The following is a 27,861-nucleotide window of genomic DNA, read 5'->3' as shown; positions in this document are numbered from 1 at the left end:
TGGACACAGAGCTCTGTGAACAGCCAGCCTCTTTAGCAATGACCTTTTGTGTCTTGCCCTCCTTGTGCAAGGTGTCAGTGGTCGTCTTTTGGACAGCTCTCAAGTCAGCAGTCTTCACTATGATTGTGTAGCCTACAGAACTAGACTGAGAGACCATTTAAAGGCCTTCGCAGGTGTTTTGAGTTAATTAGCTGATTAGAGTGTGGCACCAGGTGTCTTCAATATTGAACCTTTTCACAATATTCTAATTTTCTGAGTTACTGATTTTGGGGTTTTCATTAGTTGTCAGTTATAATCATCAAAATTAAAAGGAATGAACACTGGAAATATATCAGCCTGTGTGGAATGAATGTATACATTATACAAGTTTCACTTTTTGAATGGAATTACTGAAATAAATCAACTTTTTGATGATATTCTAACTATATGACCAGCACCTGTAATTACATATTGAAGTATGTACTGGGTATACAAGGCTTGCCTGTTGTTTTGTTTTTTCCCAGGTCAAAACTTGACACGTTAATGAGTCTCAAGTCAGGTCCATACAGTCTATGGTCAGGTCATGACCCATGACTGTTTGGCTCCAGTCTTTATCACAGCAGTCAAGTCCAAGTCCCAAGTCATTTTTGTGACATATCTGACTCAAGTCTCAAGTCTACACCTCTGGATGCTCAAGACAAGTTTATTTGAACATTTTTTTTACCTCTCTTCAGAAGAAAGGTTGACCCTAGAAAGTCAAACTGTAAATTGAGATTGTGTTTTCCCCTTTCATTGGCAGTTTCTTCTTTTCCTCAAAGAGATCAAAAGCAAAGCACTATCACTACCCTAATGATTAATAAATTACTGAGTTCATATAACAATTACCATTTTCGTTTTTTTTTTTAAAAACATCCCTTCCTTACCTGTTATACATTAGAAAAGCCATTGCTTCAAGTTAATTGAATGCAAACGCACATAATTCAGTAGTTTGGTGGGGATGGCAGCCTCTTGTTTTGAGTAGAAAAGTGAACGGGGCGGGCCCCGACAATTCTCCTTGAATTAGCCGACAGTAGTCGGTTGTGAAAAACACACCCACTGTTCTTGTTGTGTTGTGGTCATGCTGGCCGTTCCTGTCGAGCCTGTCGAGGTTTGTTGTTTCATAAGCGTTGGGCCAGGTGACATAAAGCTCTATTCCTCTCCTTTTTAACATAATAAAACCAAGTAACTGCAGTGGCTCCTCACACGCATACTCAGAAAGCTAGTTAGGTCTTAACAGATTTCTGAAGGACAATTTAATACTGACAATAAAGACCTCTCATTCTATTTCCCCTCAGATTTTTCCAACAAGATTTGGAGATTTTTAGCGCCTCCTTGTGTTTTTTCAGCCCTCTTGTTTTGGATCTGGATTGCATATAAAAAAGATCTGCTCCATTAACATAATAGAATCATTACATACTGTCAGCCCAAGGCCTATGAATTGGTTGTGTTATCTAATGTCTCCTTTCCTAAAATGACACTCACAGATGATGACAAGAATCACAAAGAAACGTTATTTGTTATTTGTTTATTGTAGCATGCAATTTCATGTTCTGAAATCTTCCTCTTCATAATTCCATCTCTCAGCGCAAACAGAAGCAGTATGCTGCCCGGCCAAGCTGTCTGTAAGTCAGTGTGATACAGATGAACAAGCCAGAAAATGCAGTCAAACAATACTCAGTTTCATCAATCATCAATAGCACACAAATCATTATCACCATAGGTTAGACTTACTCCAGTCCTGCATTACCTTACAGTAAGTAAAAGGGAAACCTTTCACAATGTGATATTTCCAAGGAAATAAATGGAATACGTAACAGTATTATTCATTATGGGGACGTTTTAGATATGCTGTCTCTTAAGGATTTTATTTTCCTCATTCTGAAACATTACACAACTGCCCCAATGATTTAAACACTTAAATATATCTGATTATCACAGGTTGTATAAATGAGCGTCAATACTATAAGTCCATCTAATGATGGTGCCAGACTGTATACAATGACGGATGTGTACCATCTCTTAATAGTTCATTTACATTTCAATCGAACAATAGATTTGCAAATAAAATGTCTAATACAGACATGAATAGTCAGAAAACATCAGTTCATCATATGTTTCACAATCAACAAACAGGCTTTTTTTCTCCATAGAATATAGAATAATGAGACACTTTCTTGTCTAATAAAAAATGTCAACAGTTTCAGCAAATTTTCAAATTCAAAACAAAGAAGCAGACTTAGAATATACCGAGAAGGAAAAATACCACAACAACCAAATGTGGTAATAACAACAAAAGTCATAATAATAATATCTCCATTAAACAAGAATTCATTTTCGTGAGCAAACAAGTAAAATGCTGCAAGCAAACTTCAGCACTTGACGTGGCCACACAGTGGGCATGTGCAGAACTCTTACAGCGCTGGGTGTGTTGTATCACAACTACAGAATCATCAATACTCCTCCGGCATCACAAGAGGGACCATATCGCATGCATGACGCAGGGAGGATGGGTGAAGAAATGTTCAGGGGAGATGGGGGGGCACTCACTGGCAGAGTGCACCCACTGGCAGTGATGGAGTGGGAATTAGTACAGCGCAATTAGCCACTACAGCAGTGCACTATAGACACTTTAAAGGAAACAGGGAGTACATTAGTTAAATATCACAATACTGTTTTTACATACAGTAGTGCACCAGCCCTTTCCCATGAGAACAGGAATAGCAAAGCCAATATTAATACTGAGAGGCAAAAGAAAACACTGGCAAACAATATAATCGTCGTAACACCATTTATGCTTTGGGTAAAAGGGCCAGTTATTAGCAAGTGAAATTCAGGTAAATACTTTCAGAGAATATTTAAGTGATGAATATAGAAAAAGCCAAAGTAACTGAGCAACTTAATTCTTCCCTGAGCGATTCAGACAGACAAGGATCTTAGCCTCCTCTAATGGAACAAAGCAGAACTACAGGAGAAGTATCACCCTTCTCACATAGTTTACAGTAGAGGAATATGAAAAGCTGTAGGAAAATTGCAGGGATCGATTGTACTATATTGTACACAACATGGCACTTAACATTACATGACTTCAAAGGTGAAGCTGTAAACAGATGCAGAGCGAAAGTAGGTAGCCGAGCTGATTTCACGCACCAGCTCTTGCCTTTTCATCTCAAAAATGAACCCTACAAAACGTTGGAGTTTTTAAAAGAGCATTCACACTGAATTTTTTTGTCCAATTTTTCACTTTCACTGTCTACTTAACCCGGCATTTGGAGTGGAAGATAAGAGCAAAACCCAAGAAAGGTTACCCTTCCACAATTTCATTGTTCATTCAGGTTAATAAAGTTAAAGTTTTAACTTGAAACTCAATAAGCAGTCCTGACAAATATGGCCACTATGCCATCCTCTAAAATGTGATTTAATGTATAATCTGAGAGGAATGACATTGCTGCTAAAAAAGGTACAGAAGCCTAGATGAGAGGAAATTAAATAGGAAGCTTGAAAGATTCAAAGATCAGTCTTCTCATTCTACACAAATCTCATAAGATTTAGAATAGGTGTAAACAAACAAGAATCTTCATGACTTTAAATCCTGTATATCTATAATGGGTTGATGTTTTCATGTTATTAAGTCATTAAAACCTAGTCACATGATAAGATGCCTCATATCCATAAAAAGGGAGTGAGGCAAGGCTGGGCTGTATGGAAATCAACCACACAGCGCAAAATTACAGTGAACTAAACGGCGTACTGATGGCCACCAAACGCACAGGACCATTAGACAAGACAATCAGTTTTGTCTCTGGGATGTAAAACATAGCCATCAAAACAAGAGTAACAAAGATCCTGATACAAAATACCCCAACAAACAACTTCACAGAAGTTAGCAATGCATAAAATAAAAACAAACCAAAAAGTTTTAAAAAGTTTAACAAAGATACAGCATGAAGAAACACAAGAAGTGATGTCCCTCGCTTTTGTAGGCTTCAGCTTGTATGTAAAGGTGACATCACTGGAAAGCACAGAAAATGCCACAGGCTTACAATAACAAATGTGATTTCCAGTGCCACGTTTACGTTAAAGATAACACCTCTGATACAGGACAGGAGACTGTCAGTGGACATGGACAAAAGTCATTGTAAAGCCCAATGTTTAGATTCTAGATAACACCAAGGAGAGAAAGGCCACTGTATTGCATGTTTGTGTCTACTCTGTGTGAGTGTGAGATAGAGAGCAGTGAAACTATTCCTAATTTACAGTCAGCAGGATTAAATACCAGAACCACTATAGGCACACAAAGATGAAACAACTGTTTTTTAGATGGATTTTGGGTTAAAACAGCTCTTATAGAAATCTACTAAATAAGCTCCATCTGCAGCTTAAAATACAAATTTCTGTTCCAAAAAAAAAAAATAGCAACCAAGATGCTAAAGGTTGTATAGTATGGGTGAAAAAAAAAAGTGTACACACATCTTTGTTTTGTTGTCAACCCTCCTGACCTTCACTGATAATATAAATTCAGTTTCTGACTGTGTCATTGTGTTCTGTGGTCTCTTGACAGTCAAGGGAAGTCAACATTTAAAAAGTCATATGAGTAATAAAAGACACAGGCTAGTATCAGCATAGCCTGTTTTTTTATTTTCTCTTAAGAAAGAGCACCCTACCTATTTTTGTTTCCAGTATTGTAATGCTTATCAGGGAATACTAATGAAAATGTGTTATGCAGCAATACAATAAAGCCTATAAGCTAAACCAGTAGCATGGAGCTAGGTGAGGGTACTGCCATGTAAGGATGCTTATGGAAACAAATGCCTTAACATGTAAAGACATAGCAAGACAAGATATAATTGTCAGACATTCATAAGGTTTTGAAAATTCTAAAGTTTCAAAAGGTGTGATATAATGTCGCTGTTTTCTTTAATGCACCTTTGGATAGCTACTTGGCTCTAAACCAGCGCCGGTAACACTTTATTTGTACGATTAGTATGATATAGTATATTTAATATGATTTTTTGTAACATTTCAACTGTTTCGCTTTGTCTGTAGATGTTTAAGAAATTATCAATAAAGTATATGTGAAAATTCATGAGCATACCCTAAACCCTTTTTTTATTCGTGAAATATTGTGAAATTAAATAGTGTGACCAAAATTCCTAAAGTCAACTTAAAAAGTTGCATGACTTAAGAAAATTCACTCATTTTACTGTATTGTCCGGCTTTTGCTCTCTGACAGACCATGTGAAAGCAACATGAAAAAAAGCCAGTCATACATAAGTCTGTCTTTGTCAGCCTAGTTGAATGACAACAAAGCAGATGATGTGTACACCTCAGGCATGTATTGGCAATCAATCATGTGGTGAAGATGCTGTGTGATCTCCAGCCTTTCTCCTAAATGTGACCGGGTTGAAACTGCAAACAAGTACAGCATCTACTGTAAGGGGCAAACTGGCCGTGTACCTTACTAGGCATAAACAGTGATATCACTAATTGGAGCTGTACATTGGTGGAAATCACCACTTAGGAGGCGGGACAATGTGTTTTTGCTGGCCACTTAGGATTTGGCGCAGCGCAGAATGTTGACCCATATCTGTCAGGTTTTATTTAGGCATATGATTGACATGTACAAAGGCTGGAATTAAATGGGATTTCCTTTAAGCAGGATCTGGTTGTGGGGAAGCGACTCAGTTCTAGCTAGGTGCAGGTCAGTGTCTGATTTGGTGTCCTCTTAGCTTCCATTGAGCAGCATCTCAGTCACGGGTGTTTCGGGACAAGCCCGCATTGATGCGTCTCCCAGTCGAGGAGGTCCAGTCCGCAGCACCAGCTTGCCGACGCCCAGGCCTCCTGAGACCAACCCTCCCGGAGACTGAGATTTCCTGGAAAAGAGAAAGGGAGGAAAGAAGGAGTGAAGGGAGTAAGAAGAACGCATGAGCAGAGCTTCTGTACACTGCCAGCTCATCAAGTCAAAGATGACTCAGAATGATGGTAAACCCGCGAAACACTGGTTACCATGGTAATTCACCTGAAGGCCATCTTTTTCAGCAGGTGAGCATCCATCTTTTCAGTCAAAGGACCCTCTGTTTGGGGGTGCTCCTCCACAGGAGAAGAGAGGAGGGGAGAGGAGCATGGAGGTGGGAGGAGGTGGGAAGCATCTTGAGACTGTGGGGTGGCCAGGTCTAAAGACTCCTGAGAGGCAAACATGATAAAAAAGAAAGATGATAAACATTTATGCTGTATTCATTTAGAAGTATTTCATTCAAAAGCTACCGACTAAAGTTGGACAAACTTGACACCAAGCTTCAAGTGGGTTTTTACTGTATTTGGTCCACCTTTCAGGTCTGATTTTTACATAATCTTACAAACCTGAGACTTGATCTCCTGGTGGTCTGAATCTTCCATGTCAAGAGCGCACAGTTCCAGCTCAATGTCCCGATCCGGGTCCGGTTCGCTCTCGGCCCGGTCTCGATCCTGGCTGTAGGCAGTCTGACGGGCTTGCAGATCAGACACCATTTTCTCACCACTGCTTATTGAAGTTCGACGGACGTGAAGCTCTGATGGGCAAAGCTGCTCACTAGAACCACAAAAAAACACATACAGATACAGACAACCATAGAATTGTCCCCTATTCCATTCCACGGTAAAATTATACATCAATATAACATGAAAAACAACATAATAAAATATAACAATTTGTGTTAATGGACTGGTATATGTACACAATACAGCACTGTGTAAAAATATAGGAAAGTGTTTTGTCCATTCATCAGTGCAGAGGGCTTTCCTGACTCCTTTTCTTGACTGCTCAGAGGGTTTATACCAACCACCTAGCAGCTCTATTTTTGGTCTGACCACAGGGAGGAAATGATTGCAGTACAATGAGATAGGAGACAGGGATGAGAGAGGACATGCAAACGTGTTCAATCAGAAATTGACTTCCACCAGGGGGGGTTTAACACAGAGACATCTAACAAATGCTGTAAAATGGCCTTAATCGTGTTCTTTGTTTTTTTTTATAGTGTGAACTTGTTACAAGTATTGCGAGGCAGCAAGGTGGCTAAGTGCTTAGCGTTAACGCACGGCAGATTTCCTGTTCAATTCTCACTCTTTTCCATGTGGCGTTTTGTATGTTTCCCGATAGTTAAACAACATCTAAGACCTGAAGGAAAATAAACTGCTGTTGTACCTCTCTAGGAAACTGGAGTGGCTGGACGAGTCTGATCCTCTTGAGCTCCACCTGTAGTCGCTGTGATCCAAGTGGGGGTTGTAATCTTTGAGAGCAAAACAAACAACATGGTAAACAATGCAAATCAAAGCAACTTTAACCTTACCTATGATGGAAATACAGTCATTGGATAAGAAAGCCGGGATTTGGATTAAAGAGCAGCGGACCTTGAGATGATCCACCCAGTCAGATCTACCAGACCAGGCACCATGGCAGGTGATTGCTCAAGAGGATCGGAAAGAGAGCCATGCTGGCTGAGCTTGGACTTAAGGCTGCTCCTGGCTAAGGTCCAGTCTGGAGGAAACGGCACTGTTGTGCCCACATCATTACAGAAACCTGCTCCATCAACATTGGATCAATCACTTGCCGGGCAGACCGTGTTACAAGTTACAAGACTCCGTAAAGATAATATGAGGCAGACTCTGTGTTTACATTGGTGATGCTTGGTGCTCAAACGCAGTCAAAGTAGACACTGTCTCTTTAATGTCACACTTACTTTGTGAAGATGAAAACCATGTTATCATCACTATCTTGTTGCTGCTGTTGACATTCTCGCAGACGCAAATTCAGACAGTGGACTGCAGAATAATTACCTGGGTGTATACATGTATGTACTGTATATATTAGGGCTGGGCATGTTAACGCGTTATTATCGCATTAACGCATTAATTAATTAATGCCGACAATTATTTTATTGCACGTTAACGCAGTTTTATTATTATTATTATTTTGAAAGTCCATTGCTCACTGGCTCTGAATACACATACAGTCAAACCATGGGTCACAGAAGGGGTGGGATGTTGATCAGCCCGCAAATCACCCACCCAAACAAGCAGTGGAGGGAGGCTTCGGCAAACTACGCTGTCATCTTTTTCCCGCATTTTTCCACCCCAGACCCGTTATCACGACAGCAGGTGTGCCGCTTGCTTGTTAAAGACGCAGCCTATCAAACAACCGAAACCAACATCTGCACCCTGTATGTTCAATGCTGCTTTCACGTTATCTGGTCCTGCTTGTAAAGTATCACCGCAAACGCGCAACGTCATGTGAAGTCTGTGCGAGTGAACACGTGCACATAAGACGACTGCTACAGTTGAGATTTACAAGAAATATTTTATGGTTATTGTCTAAAGGGAATACTGCTGTAAAAAGCACCTTATTTGTTTAACGTGTTTACAAACCACATGTTATTGCACTTTTGTGTATATAGCAGTTCATTTAAATTAAAAGTGCGCATTAAACTACTTTAGAATTCATTATTCAATTTTGCGCGTAGAAAATCATGTGATTAATTGCGATTAAAAAATTTTATCGTTGCCCAGCACTAGTATATATGTATATTAATAACTATATATACTTTATTTCATTTATTTTATGTGTTACCATATTCGTGTGTAGCTTTCAGGGCCGAAAAACATAACTTAAAGCACAACCATGTGTTGTATAATGATGAATAAACTACCATAATAATATAAATTAAATATACAATATGCATTACATTTTGTGACTATATGAAATTAAACACACAGCTTTAGTTGAAAGACTAAATAAATCTTAATAAAAAATAAAGAACATCAACAAGGACAAAGACTGTGCCATAGGCCAACACTGAAAGCTAGACTATAAAAAAAGGACTAGATTCTGACTTGAGTTTGTTCCAAAGTTTTCATCATATAAAAAGTAAAAAACAAGCCTTTTTTCTTACAACTTATTTTATGTCACTTTTTTTCTCCTTCCTCTCCATGTGCCAGCCTTGTTCCATCCTGCACTTCCACTTTCTTTGTTTTTTCCAACACCTCTCCCACATGTATTTTATCCTTCCTTACCTTTAAAGTTGATGGGTGTGGTGTTGGCACTGCCCTGGCAGGCTGTGGCTTGGACAGGGTCGGTGGTGTGGTAGCCCGTGCGAGATGCCCTAGATATGGCACCCCACTTGGAGATAATGGGCCCCTCACTGAAGGGAATGATCGGGTCCTCATCTTTCAAGCGCCTGTAGTGATCCAATGAATGCAGCCATTGCTTTCCGACACCACTACTGCTAACGCCACCACCTCCACCTGCATTACTGTCCAACTCCTGCATGAGAAAAACAAGGGCGCTGGTATAAAGAGAGCCCACCCATCTGAAATGAATTGAAATGAAAACACTTGTTGTCCGAGTCTTCAGATGTTTGTCTGTGCCTGCTTGTGGGTGTGGATGGGAGTCTCACCGAGTGCTCTGAGCAGGAGTGAGGCGAGGTGTGTGCGAGCGTTTCAGGCTCAAAGTGGCTGAGGCAAGGGCCGATGGTACCGCAGGACCATGGAGAGTAGTGCGCTAAACTTTCCTCGCCTCTGAACCTGCACCCCATGCACTGGCCTCCACTGCTCTCCACATGCTGAAAGAGAGAGACATTTAAAAATGATGTTGAGACACACTCTTTTGCTTGTTCCTGTTGCTGAACCTACACTGATCTCCCTAACATTTCTTTTAATGAGACAGAAAGAGAGATGTACAGTAGCAGTGTTTTGGGAAAGCAGCTGTTTGAACAATACATGGGGTACAATACGATCATTTTCTCTTAAATGTAATATTCATAACTGTCAGCTCACAGCAAGAAAGTCCTGCGTTTGAAATAGAGACTCTAAATTGCCCACAGGTGTGAATATCAGTGTGTATGCAAGTCTGTCTACATGTGTCAGTAGACAGCAGATAGATAATTCAAATATGAAATTAATATCACACATAAAGTGTTAAGTTCTAGGAGGGCTCATTCGTCTAATATACCCGCCTTGATTGCTCACTAATTTGAATTTATGCTCTCACTGCCAGTGTTGACATGCTGCCACTTTGCTGCCATCCATGTTGCGAGCACCGGATATCATTAAATAGCAATAGCTAGCCTTTTCACAGAATGTCTTTTTTGGTTATGCTTGTTGTGCAGAGGCGTCAAAATTAAATTGAGATCATTAAACAAACACTTAAAAAGTCCTTGTGGCGCAATTTTAAAGGAGATGTCTTGTTGCAAAAAAACATATCTGACGAGCTGTTAAACAAAGCTTTACTCGGCTGAAAGCCTGAGTCACTGCTTGTTAAAATCCCTCCTCTCGCTTTCTCTTTTTCTCTCACACACACACCCACACACGCCACAATTGTGCACAGCTATGATATCTTCCTCCACAGTTGCTAAGCAACTATCTCCCACTTAAATAGCATTGGACAAAGCCGAAGCGCAAGCTTTTGGGATAGGAATTAAATCCTACATATTATAAAAATGGCAAAATGCACAAGCAATTTATTGCACTCAGTTTCAGGTGGCTGCAGGGACACTATGAATAAACTGGTCATGGTGGCATTTTAACTTTAAAGCCTATATATCCCTTTAAAGATGCGTTTGTGTGTACACGTGTTGTCTCTATTATTTGCTTTCTACCTCTGCTCCAAAATCGATGGTGAAGATGGGGGAGGACTGGGAGGGCCTGTTGGCGTTGTGATGGTGGTGATGATGAGCCCACTGTTCCTGCTTCCTTCTGAACAGATCCTCGTAGCCCAGAGGAACACGGCCATAATCCTGACAAGGCAGTGTTGGACAAGACAGGAAGCGTGAGGAAGAAAAAAGACAACAGATAATAATAATAATAATAATAATAATAATAATGGATAATAATTAACAACTTATAAGTACCATTCAGAACCAAAACGCATTTCATGTTAGGTCTAGGTGTAGACATTTGTGCAGGCTGAGGACGCTTTTCTGAATATGTGGGGGTGGAACCAATAAAAACAGATACCATAGCTCGCCAATTAAAAGTTTGATCATTTTTGAGGGTGGTGGTTATTAGTGATTTTTTCTATTAGCTTACCATATCATGTGATGCTGTTTTTCCCACCGTACACTGTACATACAGGTGGTAGACACAAAAGGTATTTTGAATATTTTCATCGAAGGACTACTGCACTGCATTACATTGTAATGCATAAGTGTTGCTATACTAAAATGTTTTCTCCTGCACAACTGAGAGATCGTTTTATTGGTTCTGGCTCACAGTAGTGCATGACAAAAAGATTCAAATGTTGCTGCAAATATCTAGAAATTATTCTTTAGACATTTTTAATTTACCTAAAAATAATAATATTTTGAAGTAAAATGAAGCTTTTGAAAACTTGAAGATTTTCAACATTGTTCAACTGTTTTAAAAAGACAGACTAAAACATATTTAGGTTATATATAATTTGGGTTGTTTGCAATTTTTTGTACTGTGGCACTTGTACTATTTTCCACTTGAATAATTATTGCCCACAGGGCATCACACGTAATATGGCCACATGCAGCATTATTGGTAAAATATACTGTTGTATTGCAGTAGTCATACTGGTAATGCTATATGATGATGTGACAAGGAAAGAAGTGAGTGTGGGAGGCAGAGACAGAGACATATTTGGGTGAGAAGTGGGAGGACTACAGAGGAGGTTGAAGCTTCATACTGCAGCTCTGTTGCTGGCAGGGAAGGTAGAGGTGAGATGATATGTGGGTGTAAAAAGAGAAACTGGAGGAAAGGAAATGTTGCTGAAAAGAATGTAGCAATAAATCTATTCCGTGTAAGACCAACATCAGTTAATACAGATGTTTTCACTTGATATAATGGATGCTACACAACAGATGTTCCATGACATGGTATGCCCACTTAAAATTCTTTTTATAGATACTGTGTTTGTACTGCTACTGTCAGCGTTGGAATAAACGATACTTTAACAAGTGGGAGAAGCTGTAGCCAAGTAATAGCCAGTGCCAGTTGGTACAGTTTTTGAATGGATATTTGTCTTAAACTAAACCAGTGATGTGGCACTTACATCAGAGGTGTCCTGTTGTCTGAAAATAAATCCTTCCAGCCAATGAGAAGTATCAAAGTATAAGTTGTGCGTTGTTTCACCTACCCTGTGTAGCCCTGCACGGTGTTCGGCTCCAGAGCAGTAGTTGCTGTCTAAAGAGTTGAATCTCTCCCTGAGTGGAGGCTGGTAGACGGAGGAGTGCAGCACCTCTGGAGGCAGTGAGTTACTCCTGGCATCCTCTCTGTGGTACAGCTATAATGATAATAACCATCATTATCAGAAGAGGTTACAGAATGATTAAATTACCATAGCAACATGATAATTAACAGAAGGCTCACCTGAGGCCTCCATACTCTCCTGCTGTCATAGAGTGGAGCATAAACACCATGAGCAGGAGCCAGAGGCCCGTACTGAGGCTGCCCCGGATGGGGATGGAAGGCAGGAGGTCCCATTCGATCTCTAGGCAGGTGTGATGAGTACCCCGAAGACGAGGAGGACGGTGGGTGTGACGTTTGACCGTCACTGGGGTAGGAAGATGGTGGAGGGCCGATCGAAGGTGGCAGAGAGGATTCTGGGACGTTGGAGGATCGAAGGAATCGAGCCATGCAATGTTTGTGAGGAGGATGAAGAGTAGATGGGTAGTAGGAACCTGCTGGAGAAGAGGAGGAAAGAATGGGAGAAGAGAAAAAAAATACACTCATTTGTACTGTCCCAACGCAAAAATTAAGTTTTTTTTAATTAAAGCTTTTATTTGAAAATGGACTCACAGGTTGTTTGATAATGGGGCGTGTCATATGCAGAGTGGGGATCCTGATAGTACAGCTCAGACGCCTGAGAAGGATGGGATGCACGCAGCATAAACTGACCATGTTTGGGCATAGGAGCGCCACCATCACCCCGCCCAACTGTTGTCAAGGGAGATGACGCTGAGGAGTGGCTGACTGGAGTCCGGGGAGGAGAGATGGACTTCCTAATGGACAGAATGACAACACAAAGAGAAAGAATGAACACACACGTACGCCCCTCAGGCTGGGTTGGAGATACGTGAGGTCATACCCAGCCCATAAATGGTTGTGAAGTCATATCAAGTCAATCATATGCAAATATCCAATGTGTGTAAATCCAAACATCAGGTGAGTTGTAAATGTGGATTTGACTAGATTAATTGTAAATGAAAGAAAACCACATTTAAGGCTCACAAATCACATGGAATGCAATTTATGCAATATCTAGCATAAAAAAAAACATGCAAAGCTACCTTAATATATTGTTTTTTTGGCTTAATGACTTATTCTAATTATGACTCCACATAAATAGTAATGCTAACTGTAAGTAATATTAGACTGTTCACAGGGTTAAATACTTACAAGAGAAGTACAAGCATCAGTGAATAAGTGGCTGAATAATCTTACTGTTCTGTTGACCCCGACGTGTTTCTGTTGGTGCCAGATAGCCCGTTGGACCCGTTAGCCCCATTGGATCCATTTGGCACCGCTCTCTTCATTTCCTCAATCATGTCAGCCCCCCTGGAGATCAGTTGGGGTTGAGTGAGGCCCAGCACTCCCTCTGTCAGTGTGGCTGTGTTCTCCCCTGTGCCTTTGAGCCCCTGCCCCGCTCCTGTAGACACATCTGTGTGGATGCTGCCCTCCATGGTGAAGGTTTTACCCATAACCCCCGGCGCTAAAGGGAACGCACGGCCCACACTGCTGCTCTTCTTGTTCCTCAGTCTAAATCTGTTAAGAGAAAAACGGGGAACCATGGGGAAGGGTTACGTTTTGCTCAGAAGAGAACTTCTTAATAAGCGTGATAAGTGTGTTGTGATTGGATATTTATACTGAGCACAGTGTGTGTGTGTGTGCACATGTGTATCATTAGTATTGCAATAACATTGTCACAGAGGACCTCTTGTATGATTGTATGTTGTTCCTCAAATGTAAGTCGCTTTGGATAAAAGCGTCTGCCAAATGAGTAAATGTAAATGTAATGTTGTAAATCCTCTTGTAAATAAATACATGATTAGATAAATAAATTTAATTAAAAGCTGGAAAGGCTGTGTAGCCACAAATGAGAAAAGGGAGAAGATAGACTTATTTCTTTACAGTCTAGTAAGTGCATCTTAAGCTACAAACTCTTAATGTAATTTGTCTCATTACAGCAAACTTAGGACTCTTCCTCATATGCAGATAGTTCAGTTAAAAAAGTGTCATTTTGCAGTTATAACTCCCCTGATTGGACAAGCAAACTTATGTGTAACATCATATTTGTAACATTTTATCTTATAATAAATGCAAACTTGGATGATCATAGTTATTCTCTATCCTGAATACAGTGAACTCTTTGGGAGAGTATGTGACTGCTCACTCACTTCTCTAGCTCATCCTGTGTGTGTGCAAATGTGCAGTTGGTTCCTCTGGGACAGCCTCCCTGCTGACGAAGGTCTCGGCACATGCTGGTCTTGTACTTGCTATTGGCCTGAGGCTGCAAATGCACAGATACAATGCAAGTTAGCTATAAAAGTAAACTAATGCATGCAAGTCTTAGATCAATCTTATACAATAAATGTCACACTGCTTCTGTTCCTGATAAGCACTCTGATATGATTTTAGTCGTCCTGTTAATTATGTTGCAACACTGAAATAACGTAACATATGACTCTCATTCTGACATTGTATGTTGTAATCATTATCATAAAACATGTGTGACACTAATGATAAATTACAAGTGTAAAGTTCAGGTAAAGATCAATTAGTTAATGTTTACTCTTAACAGTTAATGTGACAGTAAATAACTATTTCCATTTTCTATTTGCAGTTAGACAGATACAACTCATTACAGCAGATGTTGAATGGAAAAAGGGCTCACAAATGTCATGACTATGGATGTCAAACAGATGTCAAAGCCCACAAACAGGTAAGGGCAGACTGCAAATGAAAGCTGCTAAACGCCCTAAAACAAAACAATCAGAGACATTAATAATCACCTTTGCGGTACATTCTCAATGGAAAACAATTTAGTGTTTATGGCAGGGCTGCCATTTCGAAACTGTCTGCCTCGAAAGTGAACACATAAAAATATTTCCTGGTTTACAGAGCTTCAAACATTGGCTCCTGTACACACGTATCATGGTATCTTTTACATCTTATTTTCTAACACGGAGAAAAGTAAAAGATTCCCTTAAACCACAAAATGTCTAAGCCAAAGAGTAAACGCAGAGGTGGATCTGTAAAGGTGAGGGCAGTCAGCCTGGGGTGAGATTTAAGGACTTGCAAAGTTCAAGACTACATGACAGCATGCCAAGGATGACAAAAGATTATTGAAATCCTTATAATATATTGGTATTTAGATATTGTACAGGTATTAATTTATTCTGATTGTCTTTGATTAAGCGTGCAAGAGTCAGTGTCTGGACTTGATCTTGTTTTTAGTGTTTGTTTTAAACTTCACTCCCTGTTTATTGTTTAACAAGGACACACACAAGACAGCTTCAGCCTCTATTCACTCTACTATACTGTATGCACTGTCAGAGACCGGTTTCGGCCTTGAGAGCTGCATTATCTCCTAAATGTTAACTGTTTTTTAATGCTGTTGTATAAGTCAAACAATTGCCACGCTTCTGTTAGTGGCCAGAGACCATATGATGCATTTAACAATCTTAGATGCCACAGCTAGAAGGAACAAAGTGTGCTGCTGGAACCTAAACATCTTTCATGGTCTTCTTTGGGTGCCTGGATGGAGCAGCAGATCAACTTCTCCTCCCAGGATTGTCCTTCTTTACTATTCTGCACTTTTCCATTAATATTATGTTTATGATCTATCACATTCCATGCAGCCCATCTCCCTTCATGCATTCTGTTGGTTATATAAAAATAATACAGCTGTCACAGTCTCTTCCTGTCACATCACTGTACCTGTGGAGTGTCGTGGCTCTTCTTGCTAAAGTTCTGTATGAATTCCACCAGTCCGTGAACTACCGACTTTACAGCCAGCATCACACTTTCCAGCTCGTCCCATGATGGTGCCGGGGCATCTGCACACAGACCAACAACACAGTCTGTTTAGTAGAGATTCTTATCACTGTACAAGGTCTCCAAAAAGGTTCAGGTACCGGCAAGCCTAGAAAGAATTTAGCGTGTGTTAGACGTCATTGAGATTAGATATCCTCATACCTTTAAGTCGGGGCTAAACTCTCTAGCTGACTTACTTTTGGGGATGAGGACACATGCACTTCCGTCATTATCTCTATTATCAGTATGTTAACTGCAGAAGACACCGAAAAAAGAGAATGTCTCTGATGCAGTTTATTGTATGAATAAAGGATTAAAAAAAAGAGTACTGCTAGCTACACTATGAGGCTGTATTAGGCACAGCCGGTGCTTTGATGCTAACATCAACATGCTAACAATGCTCACACTGACAATGCTAACGTGTTGATGTTTAGCAGGTATAAAGTTTGCCATGTTCACCATCTTAGTTCAGTGCAGCTGAGACTGAAGGGAATGTCATTAGTGTATGAAGTAATAATCCAAATATACTATTTCTTACTACATTACTATTTGGACAAATATACATATACACAAGGAAATCCATCCAATTGCTATTTCATAACAATATAATAACTACGTTTAACAGAGAAGCACAAAACAGACTAAATATCTGAGTGCCATAATATTTTTGAACTCATTGTGCTTTCATTTGTGCTCGTTAATTGCATTTTGGTATGCGAGTTTAACAGCCTGCCTATTTGCTTCACTTTTCAGTCTCATTAATCTTTGTGGAAATGGACGAGTCCTTTTATTCTGAGAAGAGTTAGTCATTCAGACTCGTTAGCATTCATTCACATGAACATTGTTAAACAAACTTAAGTACCTGGGTTGTGGTCGATGTTGGCTAGTAGCTCTAGGTGAGGTCTAAGGCTTGTGAGGTTGGCAGGGTCTCCTGTCCTCTGCAGAACGATTGTCAGCTCCTGAACACTCTTTGCAAATGACTCTGGAGACTGTAACTGGAGCAGAAAATAGAAGAAAAGAGAAATAAAAGGAATAAAAGGAATAGATAAATATTTTTGTACTGTGCTTATGTTCTCTAGAAGCTTGTTAAACTGTGTGAATTTTAAAAAGGGAGTTTCTCAATAATGAATGCTGTCTTATATGAATTATCCTGGCACCTTGTCAATAATGGACTGCATATGTGACTTGTGAACCAGGTCTCCGTACAGCAGGGAAGACCACTGCTCAGGTGAAATTCGTAGGCCCGCCTCCATGGCTATGTGGACGATCTGAGCGTCATGTTCTCTCCTTAGAGCCTCGTATGTCCGAAACTCTTCCTTCAGCTGCATCAGTGAAGAGTCCTCATCACGCTTAGTCACCTGACAGAGAGGACAGACAGTGATAGAGGGAGAGAGAATAAGAAAGGGGGAGAATTGCGAGACAGGAAAGTGAGAAGAAAGCCGAGTAAGAGAAAGACGGTTGGGACAGATAATTATTTTAGGTAAAAGTAAAATTGTATTTTGGTACTAGCTGTACTTGCAAGTTTCAAATTAAATGTAAGCGAATATACCGACCACTCAGTTTTTGTCCGTTTGTGGTGTCTTCAGACTAATAAACTCAAATTCAGATCAGACAAAGGGATTTGCCCCTTCTCAGAATCTGCCCTATGAGTAATCATCATAAGACACCAACACACGCCAGCAGCTACTGAATCAACAGTTCAACAGTCAAAACAGAACAGAATCAGATTTCGTCACTAGTGGAGCTCTTGCTGCTGTCCATCCTCTGTTAAAAACTCTGTTAGGTTTTTCCTGCGCGTTCATCTATCTTTCTCTGCATCTCTGTGCTGTCTGTCTCTGTCCTGCAAGGCGGGGCAACAGGGGCAAATATAGACTGCTGTGACATCACGCGCAGATAGCTGGCATTTCTGCCCTACCAGCGATGTCTGTCATCAGATAACAGGCATAAAAATACACACACACAGAGAATATATCCACAGATGCCCATATCCTTATTACAGAGAAGACTTTTATGCAATATAAGACATTGGTAGTATGGGCAACCCATTTAAGGAGAGACAATACTTTAATGTGAGAGTGGGTCAAGTTACGTTGGAGAACAATCCACAGTTGAAAAGCTTCCTCTGACAGAAAATCATTGTTTTCCTGATATGTTTTATTTAGGTGGAAAACATCATACTTAAACTGACAAGAATAACAGTTTTGGAAAACACCTCTATAACTGATTAAAATTGTGGAGGTAAATTATGATCTATTTAAATACCCTTCATTTAATCAGGTCATTTATTATGGGTTTGATTCTTGGAACAGCAGTAAACTGAAGTCTTTTTGTTCAGTTTGACATAGACTACATTACAATTATTTTTAAACAAAGCCCTTAATAGTGCATCTGGATTGTGCACAGATTTTGGGGTGCTATTTGTATATGCGTATGCTCTCTTCATGTTGCCTGTACCTTGAAGCAGGAGGCCCTGTAGAGAAGCTGCACCACATGGCCTATGCTGGTTTTGGAGGCCTGGGGGAACCGAGCCTCGAGCTTTTGGACTACAAACAAAACCAGCACCTTCCTGGACAAAGCTGAGCCGTCCTCCAGAGCCAGTAGAACTAGCTTCAGTCCATCTTCTTGCATAGCTGATGAGGAGACAGCAAGAGGTGGGGAAAGAGGGCAATAGACAGAAATATAGGGATAGTGGACAGAATCAGAAACAGATACACAGGTGCACTCTGCAAACTTCTATTCTGACCAAACAAAAGCTTAACAACATATACATCTATTTCTAACACATAGAGGTTCTTAAAGCCAGGTGTCCTCAGACTCTTTGATGATCTCTATCGGTGATCATGATAAGAAACAGTTTCCCAGTCAGAATCTGCCCTATGAGTAATCATCAAAGGACACTGGGTACCAGCACTAGCAGGCAGTTTGATGAGGCAATCTGAAAAGGCAATTTAGACCATTCGAAGGGCAACTTCTGCACACAATGAGTCCAGTCAACTGAAAGGCTACCAATTGCTTTGAAGTCACAGACCAAACCCCTAATAACAGTCAAGTACTTTCAGGGGCATAAATCCAACAGGTTTACAGCGACATAGGATTGTATATTGACTTAACAGTAGCTCAGAAATTCTTTTGTTGTATCCAAAACAAGCACAATGGATATTGACAATGTTGAAATGTAAGTGTGAATTATGTTGTTTGTATTTATAAATGACACTTTCTTGTTTTCAAATCTGTGTGACATGTCTTTTGTGCACTGTACAGGTTGCAAATATTTGCATTAAGTGAACACTTCTAAATTATACACCCTCAAAAAGTTCGCAATAACATGCATCACCTTTAAAACTAGTTTGTTTTTAATGTTTAGTTGGTGATGATTTGTAAGACAAGATGCTAATGCTTAATCCTAATTTTCAAAATGCTAATCTCACTCAGATCTGCAAAACTATGTGTGACATCTGCCTAAAAAATGTATTTGTTCCATTCAAATGCCTTATACATAGAATTGGCCTATTGCCTTGCCTCACAGATTTACGTGTTTGAGTCTTGACGCGTAACGTTCATCTCACTAATATGTGTGTGCTGTATGTCATGCACACCCACCAGGTCCCAGGAACTGGCAGCCCCGTGCCCTCACCGCTGCCCACAGGTTGGCAGAGAGCTGCTGGGGATTCTGGTGCTGCAGGATGAGCTCAGTTACGGTTCGTTCCCCCAGCGACCTGCCTGCCCGCACCGCGCGCACACGGCCCTCCTCCTCCACCAGCTGGCAGTTCACCAAGGTTACCAGTTTCCTCTGCATTGGCCGACTGAGCACGCTCGGACTCAGAGTCGCCACACCTGCAGAAGATGACAGCTCTGTGGTAAAACAGATCGCAATGAGAGCATTTACTTTAGTTATCAGTTTTTTGTGATTTTGGTTCTATTTAACTTTAAAAGCAATGAAACAAAGTAATGTCATCCTCTGACCCAAAAGGAACAGAGAAATTGCAAACATAAGTCTCTTACAACCAGCTATGTAGGTGGATTTAAAGGCACTCTTAATGGAAGGGATGAGCCTTCATCGTGCATCTAATCTCCCTTCAATGGTTCATGGTTTTCAGGGAACCAGACATGATGCTGTGTGAACTGTCTTAATGAACCAGAACTACCCGTCAGTTTTCAGTAAGGTTAATCTTTCTTGTCTGGTTACGCACATAGAGACCTGCAAACTCTAAAGTTTACCAGCAAAAACACATAACTGCACACATGTATGTGCACACACACACCTTTTGCCCCGCTAATAGGTTTTAGGTAGAGAGCCAGCTCTTCCACGCAAGCCCTGCACACCTCATAGTTCTCAACTTCTGCTGCACTGCTCAGGCTCACCGGCTGCACATCTGGGACCTAAGAGACACACATCATGAGCACACACAGGACACAGACAAACAGAAATAGTTGTGACACAAACATGCCTTCTTTCTTCCTGACTCACCTGAGCTCCAACCAGCTGCAGCAGGGCACAGTTGACTGGCAGCAGGTCAATATCGGTGCTGATTGGTGTTTGATCAAAGGGGCAGGCCTTGCGGTGCAGTTTATGTAGGCAGGTCTTACACACCGTGTGCGAGCAGCCCAGGCTGATGGGCTGGTGGCCGCTGCTGTCGAACTCATTGTAGCAGATGGGACAGGACAGAAACTCTGTCCACTGGGCCGCCTGCACTGGCATCCTGCCACTACACCACTGAGGGAGGCGTCGCCAAGCTCAGGGGGAATGCATGTCAACGAGCCCCAACAACAGCTCCCGCTCGCCACTGCCGATGATGACTGTGAGGAACAGCACATAAGGTTATGTAGCAACTTTGTAGGTCAGTACATAGCAACATGATGGTAGTGGTGCAATGGCGAGCAATACTGCTTAAGACACAATGCCGTAAAAATGCATTGGCACTAGAGCTGTAACAGATGATTTTTATTACTGATTTCTCTACGGACAAGAAAGAACAAAAATGCTTGATCAATTATGAAAGCTGATTAATTTTCTGTTGGTTAACTACTTGATTAATCGACTAATTGTTTCAGCACTAACCAGCACAATAAAGCACTCTAGATAATCCGCCAAATGTTAAGAATCATTTCATCAACATAACCTCAGCCATACCAACCCATTAAAGCAAAGCATTATACTGTGGGATCTGCCCTGAAAAACAACTTATCAGATAAAATTACTGAAGGAAAATGGAAGAAATGTATAAACCTCCACAATTACAACTTACATTGTAAGAATGTTGTTAACAAGCCATTGGAATTATTATTCTGTGAGCTCTACCAAGTGCAATAAGTATTTAGTTAAGTACACAGGCAATCTTCAGCCTCTCTCGCCATAAAAGTCATACATTTATTTAATCTTATGTGCGCAATAAAAGTGCTCTCTCTCTCTCTCTTTTAAAAGCAGCCGTTGGCAAATTCGGAACACATATTGCATATTGCAAGGCCCATCAAGACCTTGCTGAGGACACAACTTGTACAATAATAAATCCAGGTCTACATTTCAAATGCTCACAGTTTGAAATCAACTGTTAAATTAACACCACTGATCTCCTCTTGATGAGCAAAACAATTAGCTGATTCTATGCTGCTAACAAAATAAAATCAGAAAAATAAATGACAGTAAAGCAAATATTTGAGAAGTATTTGTTTTCTAAATCAACAGACAGTATGTTGTAAGAGTGCCAAAGATTATTTAAGAACAGTGGTGAAGACAATTACCTCTAGGAGAACCCCGAAATAAAGGTCCAGGATTGAGTATTGAGTATTAATTCAAGAGAGAGATCAGTCACGCAGAATCATCTTGGCTTCCACTTTAAGACAAGCTGTCTCTTGTCTTATAAAGGCTGAATCATAATAACACTGAATGAGCAAATCAGTACGCGGGACAACTCATAAACACAGACCGTATCCGCAGGTTGTTTATGTCAAATGTTCCCAAATATCTTCTACAAGTGACTCATTCAGTATTTATTTTAATTATTTTGGTGAGCACAGTGGGCAAGACTGTATTGACCTGGTCACAATGCCACATGGTGAGACAGACAAGAAGAAGCCAACGTCATCAGATCTGAAACAGCTTCCCTTTCTATAGAACAGCCACAACCTGTTTAGATCTGCACCTTTAAAATCCCTTTGCTTATTGGTGAAGAAGAGAGCTACAATAACAACCCCACTTATGTAGGACAACAGTTCTGTAAATTTTTTACTTTGATTGAGCACTTTCTGAATTCTAGTCATAATTACTTAAATATTCCCATTTGTTCATTGTTTTTGGAAACATTTCAAACCAGGAAGTGTTTCTATTCTTGTGTAACAGAACAGTACAATAGGATATTTTGTTCTTTCAGTGACCTCCTGTGTGCTATTTGATGCATCACCCCACTATCAAAAGTAAAACATTACAAAAAGAAAATACATGCAAACATAAAACAGACAAAAACCATCCTTTTTGCAAAGTGCTTCAGACAGCCAGCACCTGTTGCTTATATAGTCTGTAAGAATCTGTTCAAACTGCTCACCAAAATAACAGCTGGTACCCTCAGAGCAGGTGCCGTAGAAATCTAAATAAAAACTATTCAAATGGGTTTAGAGATAAAAGTAAAACAACTTACTCATGCAAACACGCACGCACACAGTAAGTAATATAGATAATAAAGGAGATTAGTGAGGACAAAGCACCTCAGTTAACTGACTAAACTGGTTTGACAATATAGGGAAACAAGTGTCTGCAATTCTAAAAGCCATACATGGTCGCCCAGGGCGACCAAAAATAAAGACTCCCCACGTGCTCTAGGAATTCTCCGGGCTTGAAAAACAACTTTTAATGGAAAATAAACCAAATTTCATTACAATATGAACATGCTAGCAAAGAAAACGTGTTCATTTTGTAAGATGCTAGCAGAGTAAGTCAAATGGAAAGAAAGAGGAACTTTGCGCAGGACACCAATGTGTACACCATACTAAACAAATTCAGAGCTTCAATACAAAACGCATTTAATGTCTATCGTATCATTTATTTGGCGACGTGCCAATTACAATGACCGTTATTTTTACGCACCTTCAAAACTGCCCTCACCTCGCGGTGCCCGCGGTGACTCCTTGGCCGCGTGGACACCTCCGCTCTGTCCTCGCGCGTCATATTTCCTTCCGCGAGGAGCCCAAATATAACACCGATAATGACTATTGTGGCCCACAAACTACAAAACCAAAGTCTGAGGCAGGGTAAAGTTCCTAACGCTCATGTGATGAAACGGGTTCAGGGGGAAGTTTGCAGATGAAGAAGGTGGAGAGTTGTATCTTTGGCGCATGAGCCTGGATAAAACTATCTTTCTGTGTGTGTCCAAGGATTAGGGAGTGGCGCAAAGTCTGGGGGCAACTGTTAACCGTGATTCATTGGCTGTAGTCACGTTGACAGCCACCTGTTCCAGCTCTGAGCAACTGCTATGTGCTGTGCGTTTTTTACAGAGAGTCCCTGGCAGAATGCAAGAAGTCTGGCCTTTACTCGCACTCTACCCCTGCCTGTCTCTCTGTGCAGAAACTATTCCTGCAAACACACATAGCTGGATACAAGTCTGTCATGCTATTAGATTAATAATATGCATGAGTAAGCTACCTCACAGCACCTGGGTAGTCCAAAATATCACAGTGGACACAAGACTTACATTACTTGCCTGAATGGATCACTACTCATGTATGCAAGCCCACACACACACACACACACACACACACACACACACACACACACACACAAAGCCCCCTCAGTCATGAATAAGTCTAGTCTTGTGACAGGGAGAAGTGGGCGTGCTGTGTTGTTTTACATGAGACCTTAACTTCCTCATCAGGCTCCTCTCCCTCGGATTGTTTTAAAATGAGGAAATCAACATGCTAGGTTCCTATTCTTTCAGACTCGTTCGTGCCTGCAATTCACCTTGAGTGCATAACTCAGTGCTTTTTAGTGTAGGAAAAGTTGAGGATGTGCCATTTTAAACACACCCAGGTATCAAGAAAGATGCAGCACACGGAGCGTCCACTTTAAAGATGAAAAAATGTCCCTAAAATTGTTGAAAGAAGGCTTTGTAGATCAAAGCAGTGATTTGCTGTAGTGGCCTGTCAAGCCACCCACTCTACTGAGCGGAGGATGAGAAGTACATTGTGTCTTTACAGCCAACAGTTGGCGAGCTATCATCTGGCTCGGGACAGTGAGTCCTCACTTAGTCCACCCCACCAACCCGCACCCCACCCCACCGCGCTGTGTGGGGGAGGGCATCTGGAGTTTCCTTTGGCATGTTTCAGAGACAGGGAGAGACAGAAAGAGAAAGAGTGAGATTGTCTTGAGAGAGTGTTGAGGTAAGAACGTTTTCAGAATCGTTCCACATTTGGACCATCCTCCCTTTTTTCAAGGTTCTTTAATAGATTTGGATGATTAGATTAGTGATGAGACTTACTATTGGGTTAAGGTTAGGTTAACTTCAGGTAAAGGTTGCTAAATGCTGATGGTCTCACAGTGCCAGATCCCACCATGTTGTGCCTGCATAATCCACGTTTTTTGCCACAGTTTACAGTCTTTAGCATATAGCTTGTTAGCTTGTTTCCCATAGAAACAGGCACTCTGAAAACAGCAACACAACTGAAAGGGAGAGTACAAGGAAGCAGGATACAGCCATTGGCCAATGGGAGGCTTATCCACGCTGTGCACACCCTCATGTAGGGAGAAGGTAATGGTCGGAGTAAGAGCTAAGATTAGGCCTGTAGTAATGATGGGTGGATGTGGCTGTTATAGGGTCCTCACCATGTGCGTGTGTAGTTTTGCCTTTTCTGGATATTCTTGCAGGCATTCGTGTCTGACTGTGCTGTGCCGTGACATTTAACTGTCACTTTGCAACCCCAGCTTGCATTTTTCTGTAGGCCCAGCGGAGTGAGTTGGCACAGTTACCTCTATTGTACACCAGTATCTGTAGAGAGACACACCAGGGACAACCGTGCCACATTAATATGTGTATGTATGTATAGTGTATAAAGAAGGTGACTAATGGCTTTTTGTTATGTGGAAAGCAGAGCAGTTGGATTTTGAGCCCATTTTAAGCCAAACAGTACTGAGTTCGTGCAAAATTATAAACTTACTAAGCTGTTGTGATGTGTTCTGACAGCTGTAAGTTTGGGGAGCCTTGACACAGCCTAGTGATCTAAGATGCACACCATGTAACAGCCCCGAGTGTCCCTGAGACACATCTGACACGAGGATATGTGTTGTATGTCATCCCGCCCCCCCTCTCCGTCTCAACTATCAAATAAAGGCAAAAAAATAATCCAAAAGTTTATAGATCCGCAACAACCAGTGGCAGCAGTAAGGGACAACATTTTCCTGCTACACATGCACAAACATACATGCACACTAAAAGACATAATAAATGGATTATTACACACACACGAAGCACTAGTCTGACCTGAAGCACAGGAATCTGAAGTAATATGAGGCTCCTTCTCACTGTGATCCCAGAATTAGAACATCCCATATAGTGTGTGTGTGCGAGCGTGTGAGAGAGAGAGAGAGAGAGAGAGAGAGAGAGAGAGAGCAAGAATATGCACATAACTGTTTTTGATGTCACTGTATCAGTAAACCCAGGTTGGTGTATTCACCAGAGACACAGATTTCTGAAATTACGAGTTATTAAAAAAGTAAATCAGCACAAACAATGAACACATTTATGACTAAGTCTCATTCTGTCAGTTAGGACACTTTACTGTAATCCCTACAGCAATTTACTCATTTCGAGAAATATGTGCAATATGAGCTCAGCCACACTGTTTTAATGAGCCTGTTTTGCTATTTAAAAAAAAGTTCTAATAGTTATCGTGACTCACTTTTCTTCACCTTTGCAAATGTGTTAACACCATTTTAAATTCCTCCCCAAACATGTCTCACGTGTCCCACGCAGTCCCCTCTACAACATTAACTACAACCAGAATTTTAACATAAACTCAACTGTAGAGCCTTCAACTCAGCCTTCTGGGAACAAAACCTGTTTAAAAGTCAAGCAAGCTAAGAGGAATTTCAATTGAGCCTGAGTGAAACACTTCACTCTTTGTCCTAAAATACATTTCTGTTGACAATTAAGTGAAATTAAATTAGATTTTGTTTAAACTCTAAACATTAAATTTCACTGGTTAAGGAGGCTGTAAAGTGAAAACAATACGTGTAACCACAGCAAGCAAGCAAAAGACGAAGAGACAGTTAAACTTTAACACTGAGAACTTATAATGTGCGTTAATCTTTTGAGAGACTCAACAGGCGCACACACTCCAGTATACATGCTCTGGGATATAAGAAAGAAAGCACTAATGCACTTGCAAAAATGACATAAAATCACATTTTGTATGGCAACACAAGGCTATCATGGTGCTAAAGCAGCTAGTTTTCCTGTGATATCTGAAAATATTTCAAGCCATGATTTATTGCAAGGTTACTACAGCTGTTTCACCATGTCTGCTCACTTGTTTTTGAGTGTACACTGGGGGTATGTGGGTCTGTATGATTATTTATTCATTATGCCTGTCATCACAGTGTGTGGGGGTAGTTTCTGGATGAGAGACATGGCAAACATACAGCTCACTTGCTAGTATGGATGGACATTATTATAGTGTCTGCAGTAACAGAAGCAACCAAGAGTTATGCAATCTTAGTGAACATTCAGTTTACAGCAGACTCAGATAATATTGTCAGAATATCAGGTTCCAGTTGCAAATCAGCATGTTATAGAGTAACCTACAACATGGCAGGCTTGCCCACTGTATGATGATAGTGCTGCATTTCAGACTGAAGGCTATGGTAAACACTATGCAACACATGAACTTGGAAACTGCTGTGGCTAAGGAGTCACTTTCAGAGCAAAAGTGATGCTCCACTATAAATACCACATTTGTGCAAATTCTTCTCATCGTCGTTGGGAGGTCACGTCTCCACAATTGCAGCAGCACAGCCTGTCTACACTTTCATGTTGCTTTACACCATGCAATGACTGCCTCAACTCTTTCTAGAAAACCCAGTTTTGCATTCTTAACTGCCTGTGAGCTGTGGGCCAATAATTTCAATACAAGCTGCCTTCTTAAAATATTCCGTCAGCACCAGTTGCAGAAATTGATGATGGGCTGGTAGCCGAATAGTTCCAGATCTAATTTCTGAAATCTCTAAACGATCCCTCGTTTTCAGATGAGGAAAATAAAAGCTAGAAGTCCTAATCTGGGATGAAAATATCAAAAGGCTTTTCACACATCAAGCAAAACCTCGATCTGAGGAGCAGGAGAAAAGTAGCGCGCACCTCTGGATAAGTCACTTACCTCACGCACTACACCACAGCACCAGAACAAACATCTTCACAGACATCCACAGAAGCGCATCAAAAAAATAGGCTAATAATAAAATCCTCATCAGTTGCAAAAGAACAGCAGCAGCCAGCCCAGGGAGATAACTCTTAATGCGAGAGCGACATGGCACAGCATTTCAGGGCATTAGAGACAGGTCCCTTGGTCCAGTTCTGCTCCTCTGCCCCCCACCCCCCCATATGACGGCACGTTAGCTCAGGTACAGTGAGCCGCACGCTCTCGGTTTGACAAACCGGGGCTGAGAGGAGATGGTGGTATCGCTCCGCTGCTGATGGTTCCTGAACTGCGCCTCAGCCTCACCGCCGGGCTGCACAGGCAGAGAGCTGCAGCACCGCTACGCATCACGCATACTCTGCCCGAAACGGGGTTTTGATAACCCTCCGACGGTTCCTCAAAAATTCATGTGCGTAATTGTCG

At 41.0% G+C, this 27,861-nt stretch overlaps 2 protein-coding genes across 11 annotated transcripts in view; both read right to left on the bottom strand.

The window, feature by feature from the left end:
- LOC123982225 (rab GTPase-activating protein 1) overlaps window positions 1-571 on the bottom strand; it is a 48,516-nt gene extending 47,945 nt beyond the window's left edge. The window contains exon 1 of the mRNA XM_046067652.1: window positions 547-571. Within this exon, the coding sequence (XP_045923608.1) occupies window positions 547-571 (25 nt within the window). The remainder of the gene's footprint in view (window positions 1-546) is intronic.
- Window positions 572-1,528: 957 nt separating this feature from the next.
- Window positions 1,529-27,861, bottom strand: rc3h2 (ring finger and CCCH-type domains 2). 10 transcript variants are annotated; one of them, XM_046066551.1, is made up of 21 exons: window positions 22,677-22,774; window positions 21,784-21,908; window positions 20,513-20,841; window positions 20,307-20,424; window positions 19,645-19,896; window positions 18,499-18,674; window positions 17,202-17,402; window positions 16,907-17,039; window positions 15,949-16,067; window positions 14,406-14,518; window positions 13,453-13,773; window positions 12,808-13,010; window positions 12,379-12,692; window positions 12,146-12,292; window positions 10,644-10,781; window positions 9,444-9,608; window positions 9,061-9,310; window positions 7,196-7,280; window positions 6,376-6,583; window positions 6,035-6,198; window positions 1,529-5,888 (listed from the first exon to the last, which is right to left on the bottom strand). In XM_046066551.1, exons 3-21 carry the CDS (start codon window positions 20,741-20,743, stop codon window positions 5,741-5,743), a joined length of 3,486 nt encoding a protein of 1,161 aa, XP_045922507.1. In that variant the 5' UTR covers window positions 20,744-20,841; window positions 21,784-21,908; window positions 22,677-22,774; the 3' UTR covers window positions 1,529-5,740. The 10 variants fall into 10 exon arrangements, with proteins under 10 accessions (XP_045922507.1, XP_045922502.1, XP_045922510.1 ...); XM_046066546.1 differs by lacking the exons at window positions 21,784-21,908; window positions 22,677-22,774 and adding an exon at window positions 27,400-27,857; XM_046066554.1 differs by lacking the exons at window positions 21,784-21,908; window positions 22,677-22,774 and adding an exon at window positions 27,400-27,857 and having other exon boundaries at window positions 12,907-13,010.

Source organism: Micropterus dolomieu, linkage group LG13 (assembly GCF_021292245.1).
Source record: "Micropterus dolomieu isolate WLL.071019.BEF.003 ecotype Adirondacks linkage group LG13, ASM2129224v1, whole genome shotgun sequence".
NCBI classification, from domain to species: Eukaryota; Metazoa; Chordata; class Actinopteri; order Centrarchiformes; family Centrarchidae; genus Micropterus; species Micropterus dolomieu.
Note: the sequence above shows the minus strand (reverse complement) of the source record. Positions and strands in the feature narration are given on the sequence as shown.

Bases quoted from the DNA above. Each gene is read 5' to 3' on its own strand.
- rc3h2 (XM_046066546.1), bottom strand. From the start codon at position 20,743: ATGCCAGTGCAGGCGGCCCAGTGGACAGAGTTTCTGTCCTGTCCCATC. The intron at 9,609-10,643 runs GTAGAAAGCAAA...TCTCTCTTTCAG, and splicing joins CCATCGATTTTGGAGCAGAG to CATGTGGAGAGCAGTGGAGG. The intron at 7,281-9,060 runs GTAAGGAAGGAT...TTGCTCTCAAAG, and splicing joins CACACCCATCAACTTTAAAG to ATTACAACCCCCACTTGGAT.